Source organism: Buceros rhinoceros, unplaced genomic scaffold (genome assembly GCF_000710305.1).
Source record: "Buceros rhinoceros silvestris isolate BGI_N320 unplaced genomic scaffold, ASM71030v1 scaffold18672, whole genome shotgun sequence".
Classification (NCBI taxonomy): domain Eukaryota; kingdom Metazoa; phylum Chordata; class Aves; order Bucerotiformes; family Bucerotidae; genus Buceros; species Buceros rhinoceros.
Genome location: NW_010398572.1, coordinates 45,799 through 52,311, shown reverse-complemented (window position 1 = coordinate 52,311; position 6,513 = coordinate 45,799). Strand labels below are relative to the sequence as shown.

Sequence of the window (6,513 nt, the reverse complement as noted above, 5' to 3'; positions counted from 1 at the left end):
GAGCCAGCGAGCGCAGTGGGTCTTGGTGAATGAGCTGTCACACACATCCAAGCCCATGTCCCCGTAGGAAGCTGCTGTCCCTGCCCTTGACCCGGCAGCACTCTCAGCCCTGCTCTGAGACGTGTGTCCGCATCGCCCACCTCCCTCCGACAGCGCCCTCATCCTCACACGTGCCTGTTAAAAAGTTTCTGTTAAAATCATATAATTAGGGAGGATAATTAGTTTCTAAAATAGGAATTGCTCTTCCCAGTGTTCAGTGCGCTGGGGAATGAAGTAAGGGAGGGGGGACCCCACCACAGGGCTGGTGGTACAGGGGGTCACCCCAAAGCTCCCGCAGATGCGGCTGTGCCCAAGGCAAAGTCCATGGACAGGAGGGAAACCTGGGACACACTGCTTGCTATGGCTCCCCAGTTCCAACACAGCCCAGGAAACTGGGACCTGCCCCATTAGCAAAGGAAGGATGCCAGAGGCGTAGGAATTCAATTCAATCCGCAGCCCTGAACAATTACGCTTTCCTCAGTGTGCACAAACCTCTCGGGCTGACAAATCAAGCTAGAAGACACCACTTAAAGGCAGAACCTTCTTCAGCTCCCAAATCATCACATCACATCCTGGCAGAGCCCTCGCACCACAGGTGGGAAGGTCCCACCCCATCTCCCTGCCCTGGAGAGCCTGGCTCTGCCAGTCCCCCCTGGGATGTGCAAAATCGGTTTCCCTGGATGAAGAAGGTGGTTCAGTGAAACAAAGAGCAACACTCACCCCGTGAAAACGAGACACAGGAGGGTGCAGATCAGGATGAGCACCTGGTTAAACATCGCGGACTGGGTCCTCTGTATGGCTCGGTGCAGGTCGTTCTGGGAAGAGAGGAGAGGGCTCACCAGCTCAGAGGGTAAAGTACTCCTCCAAGCACCAGCTGCTGTCTCGCTGGCTCCAGCAATGCCCCCCCAGGTGAAGGTCAGGCCAGAACTTGGCCCTTAAAAAGGAATGTGCATTTCTGTGAGCTGGTCTGGGCTCTGCTGTCAGGACAGACAGCTCGAGTGGGCACGTGGGAATGGCTGGTGTAGCTCACGCTGCTGTAATACCACATCCCAGGCACAACCAGAGCCTGTCCCTGTCAAAACCCAGCCAGCAGAGTCAGCATGGCTTAGACACCAAAGGAGTCCTGCTCAGGTACACAGCCCAGCATCACCAGCTGGCAAACCCTCACCTTCCACCAACGCTGGCACGGCTGCACACACCAAGCACCAAAAACCTGCCCAAGAGCTGCTGGCAGCCAAGAGCCTCCCTCCCAGCCACGCCACCCTCGGCTTCCCCAGGGCGGAGGGACCCAGGGCAAAAGGGGTGGGATATGTCCGGTCACTCACAATCATGTTCTCCAGGGCGTACTTGGCCAGCCAGCAGTTCAGAAACACGGGAATGAACAAATTCCGCAAAGGAGGCCAGAATATCTATGAAAGCAAGAGTTACTTGCAGAAAAAAATCCATGTTCTCTATCAGAAAAAGCTACAAACAGCCAATCTGAGCTCTGCCAGGAAGGATCCATCTCCAAACCAAGCACTGGCCTCCGCAGAGGCTGCCACTGGAAGGGACCGCACTCCCGCCGCTGCAGCGGAGCAGCTGGAGGGGGGGTGGTAACACTCCAGAGAAAGTCCTTTTGTTGAAAAACCAAACCAAGCACTGGCCTCCGCAGAGGCTGCCACTGGAAGGGACCGCACTCCCGCCGCTGCAGCGGAGCAGCTGAAGGGGGGATGGTAACACTCCAGAGAAAGTCATTATGTTGAAAAATACCAAAGAGAAAAATTTCCTGCCAGCTTTAAATACCACTGGGCCAGACACCCATTCTTCTTGATTTCGCCACCAAAACTACAGCACTTATTAAACTTTAAATAACTTTAAAATGTCACCGGGAAACACTCACCGTGATAATAAATGGCACCGTGTTGATCATCTCAAGGATGAATGAAATGCGGAAAATCTGTTCCCAGATATTCCCCTGAGAAAATCAAAACAAACAATTATCAGCTTAAAGATCTGCCAAACGACAACTAAAAAGTGCCCACTCTGTGACAGACCCTGCTAGATGGCGGAAGGACAGCAGAGCAGCCAGCGATGCTCTGGTTTTCCAGCGGGAGAGAGACGTGGGGCTAGAGTGGGAAACGCCTTCCCAAGAGGTTCAGTCCTTCTTGCAGCCACAGTGTCCCTCTGTCCATCACTGCTGCTGCCCAAAGCTGGGGGACAATGAGGCTTCGTGCAAGGCTGGAGAATGAGAGCGATGGATGCAGTTGCTGGCACTCAAACCAGGTAGGTGACACAGGGGCTGAGGCTCTTGTGCCGACTGCCCAGGGACCCCGAGAAGATGTCATTTGTTAAGGTCACTTTTCTTGACCATTTTAAAGGGCTTTGGTCCAAAGGAGTCAGTCTGTGCCTCTCCCCGCCCGGCTTGGAGCAGGGCCCGCTACCTCCGGAGGCAGCAGACCTGGGCACAGGCAGGAGCCGTGCTGCTGAGCTCAGCTCCACGTCCTCAGCTGCAGGAAATTCAGTGCACGTCAATCTGGCCCTGCTAAAAGCGAGCCTTTGTAAAACAGGTCTGAATTTAAAGGGAAGTGGAAAGAGATCTCCGACTCTGCTCTGCACAACATTTCTCCAGCTGCCCGAGGGGGAATGAGAGAGGAAAGCAGCCACAGCCAGCCGAGACATCACTGAGACAAACGTCCTCTCAGGATGCTTTGGCTTCCGACAGCTCAGCGAAGGAGAAATGAATCCACGGCGGGGGGTGAGACCCAGGCTGCACATCACTGCCCATCGCCCGCCCCGCAGCACTTACCTTGTAGCTGAGATAGATGAGCAGCATGGTCTCCAGAAAGCTGATTAAAGCGATGCTGACCTGCAGAGACACATGGGCAGGGGCCGCTGCGGGCTCGTTCCATGCATCGCCAGTCGATCAGAGCTCTGTGAGCCCCCCTGCCCTCCGCGATGAGGAGATCCCAGGGGTATCGCAGAGGAGGGCCTCTTTGTTTGCTCTCCCTGCACCCGTTTGGGTTTGATGGGTGAGAAAGAGGCGTGCAGGGACCCCTGAGCAGAACCCGACGGGTGCTCAACCTTCCCACAGGCAATTCCCCAGGCAGCTGCCTGGCCTGAAAACAGCCTGTTACTGGCACAGCTGCATCCAGGCTGGGGAGAAGCTGAGCCGGCCTCAGGGTTTTATCTTCCTACAGCTTGTCCTCTCTTATTGGCCCCCAAGATTTTCACCCAGGGTGTGGCTGCTCCCAGAAGCCCCTGCTCATTTTCTGCTCACCCAGGAGAAGCCGTTGCCCCTCGTTGTTGTGGGCAGAGGATGCCCAGAGACCTGCTGACAGCAGAGCTCACACCCCAGCTCCTGCTGGGCTCCTGCACGCCATGCCTCAGGTCTGGGCACTCACCTGCACAGCCCACAGCGGTGTTTTTCTATCCACCCAGAAGATGTGTGACCTGCAAAGAAAATTCAGAATGGACCTAAGCTGTAGCCCAACTAGCAGTGCCTTCACCCCCCACCGAATGCCACTCTGAGGCCACCACTGATGCAGGATCCAGCATAGGACTCGTACTGGTGTTCCTCACTGGACCGTTTCTTCAAGCAGCCTCTGCACTGGGAATAAGCCATTCCCAAGGATGCAGCTACGGCACTTGTCAGTTGATTTGATCCTGGAATGCTGTTCTGCACCCCTTGAGCAGCCCCATGATCAAGAAATGGCCACAGGCACTGCCAGCACCAGCCACATCCGTCATTGCATCCCCACATCCCAGCAGAGGCAGACCCTGGCACTGCAGCCGCTCTCGACTCACCAGTTTATCTTCGTGGACTGGTTGAACGCCGTGTAATTCTGCTTTTCGCATTCCCAGCTAGGAGAAGACATAGACAAAGCACAGGAGAGCAGTCAGAGGTGGGGGGGGAGGGGGAAGGGGTGCTGGCGTGGACCCCGTGGGCTTGCTGCTGTGCTCTGATGCTCGGGGAGACCCCAGACACACACTGGTCCCTGCAGCCAGGGCTTTCCACAGGACCTGTCTCACCCAGGCAGTTTAGAACCTCTTATTACTGGAGAACAAGACCTGTCAGGGACGTCAGCGCGTACCAGAGATGCTGTGAAATGATGATACTTGCCAGGCACAGTGCTCAAACACAGGGCTGCAGCTAGGAACTGCCAGGTTGCAATTAGCAAGAGCTGCTGAGTTTTGGCTTCTAGGACAAGGCTAGCCGGGCCCCAAGCAGCCGGCACCGCAGCCAAGCTCTCCCCTCACCTTGCTGCGAGGGATGCGTGCCCGCTGGCCAGCATTTATTTTGCCGCACGCCCTTGGGAAAGTGAACTTCCCCGAAACCTTTCCAGGGTGTGTGTCTGTGTCACACTTAATTCTCACAGGGTTGAAACCGCTTTTGGACCATGCGGATGTACTTAGTATTCTGCAACATTTACAAAGAGAAAATCAAATTGCTAATTCCCCTCGCTCTTGAAAAAAACCCTCACGCCGTACGTGAGCTAAACAAGGCAAGGGCATATTAAAAATAGGCTTATACTGAAAGCCAGAGCAGGGCTGATATATGTAATCAGCTGTTACCTCGGGGAGCTAAATGGCAAAACATATTTCCTTCTCAAATGCTTAAAAGGGATTTAGCATGAGTGTCTTCAAGGGCGTCAGGATTTAGAAAATTCTTGCATGGTGATGCACTGAAATCAAGAGCTCTTGCCAGTGTCTGAGGCCCCGCTGCGCCCCTGACCGTTAGAGCCAGACAGCACTTGCAAATGAACGTGACCCTGAATTTTTCCACCCACCTTTTCCCCATGAGCCACGCAGGGCCAGTGGATGCCCACGCCCCTGTCCATGGGGTTGGGGCAGGGAGAAAAGCCCAGCAGGACCAACAGGTTGGGCTGAACTACCAATTCAAACAGCCAGAGTGAGCAAAACCATCTGCCACGAGAAAAGCCACCCGCTGTGCATCGTCACTGTCACTGTATCCGCGCTCACCACTGCACGGGGCACTGGGGAGCCTGGCAGTGTTGGTGACACTCACCAGCCTATGCCCTCCTCTGGGTTGTCGAGCAGGACGCGGACGATGTACAGGAGGCAGGTGAGCAGCTTCAGCGAGAAGTTGAAGAGTCGGATCCTCAGGCCTGTGGCAGAGGGGAGCACAGCGTGAGCCAGGCAGCACGACCCAGCCACCCCAGGCACCCTGGGCCCCTCGGACACCCCACTGGACAGCCCCTCTAGTTCACCTCAAGCTTTGCGGGACCTCATCGAGCTCCTGGGGAGCTGCAGGAGCCCCAGGGCAGTACTCAACCATTGCTCATGCTTCACCTGGGGCTCTACACAGGTATAAAGGAGACTAACACAGAAATCAATAATGATGAGTCAGCTCCTTGCTGGCCCCAGTAGATGCGAGAGACAAATCAGATGCTGCTGGAGTGTATCCCCCTCATTAGCAGGCAGCTATTAGAAAGCATCAGGCAGGCAGGGCCAGGTCCTGCTCCGCTCTCCACACTGCAAACAGCTTGCAGGAGGAAGGACAGCGAGCAAAAGCTGCTGCTTTATCCACACTCCCTCCCCAGCCAGTTCATTGGGTTATTACTCAATTTACAAGTGAGAAATTCATCACATTTTCATTAAAAACTTCCCTGTGGGCACCCTGTTGCACTGCACTCCAGCTTTTTAACAAGACGACAGGATGCAGGGAGGAAAAGAAAATGTGGATTTATAAATAACAAGCGGACTCCCTCCAGACAGCTAATGACATCTCGGAGAAAGAAAATAAAAACACCATTAATCAAGTGGAGGCTAATTCGGCTGGCTGGAGCAGGAGCGAGGGACTCACAGCCTGCCTCGGCTGTCCCCACAGCCGCTGACCTCCCTGCGGGTGGAGGGGGGGGCATCGCTGACTCCCTGACAGGGATATTTGTTCCCCGAACCCCCTGGGCAGCTACTGATGCTCTCCCGTTTCCCAGCCAGTTTGCCTGAGCTAGTTCTCGTGCTGTGTTTGTCCTCAGTGAGCAAAGGTGGCAGGCAGTGTCCCTTCCTCTCCAAAGGGACACCACGATCCAAACCAAATTGGCCAACACCCAACAGAAAGGCCAGCGGGCAGCCAGCGCTGGGGACACATGGGAAACAGCCACCAGCAGATGGCAATGGCTTCTCGTCCCTCAAGGACGGAGCACGACTCTCCCAACTTGGGCACGGTTTGGTTTCTCCCAGCAGACGCTTGCTCCACACACAGAGCACTCACTCGATCGCTGGTTTTTGATGAAGAAGAGCTTCAGCCGTTCCTTGAAGGTGTTTTCATTCACATAGAACTCGACTTGCACCCTGCAGCGAAAGCACCCAGAGCAGCCCATCAGCAGGGTGGCAGGTCAGAGCCCCCCAGAAGCCCCACCCCCCTGTTCTGGCCGGGTGACCCCCCCCGAACAGCCCACAACAGACCCCAAGCTCAGCCCCAGGCTCCCAGCTGCTCCCACAGTACTGAAGTGCCGGTACCACCAGCCGTGAACA

At 55.4% G+C, this 6,513-nt stretch overlaps 1 protein-coding gene across 1 annotated transcript in view; it reads right to left on the bottom strand.

The window, feature by feature from the left end:
• KCNT1 (potassium channel, subfamily T, member 1) overlaps positions 1-6,513 on the bottom strand; it is a gene marked incomplete at its 3' end in the record, with an annotated part of 39,580 nt that overhangs the window by 12,678 nt on the left and 20,389 nt on the right. Inside the window, exons 3-10 of the mRNA XM_010131162.1 lie at positions 6,251-6,330; positions 5,045-5,144; positions 3,823-3,879; positions 3,420-3,468; positions 2,825-2,884; positions 1,919-1,993; positions 1,365-1,448; positions 760-854 (exon numbers count right to left, since the gene is read on the bottom strand). Of these exons, the coding sequence (XP_010129464.1) occupies positions 760-854; positions 1,365-1,448; positions 1,919-1,993; positions 2,825-2,884; positions 3,420-3,468; positions 3,823-3,879; positions 5,045-5,144; positions 6,251-6,330 (600 nt within the window). The remainder of the gene's footprint in view (positions 1-759; positions 855-1,364; positions 1,449-1,918; positions 1,994-2,824; positions 2,885-3,419; positions 3,469-3,822; positions 3,880-5,044; positions 5,145-6,250; positions 6,331-6,513) is intronic.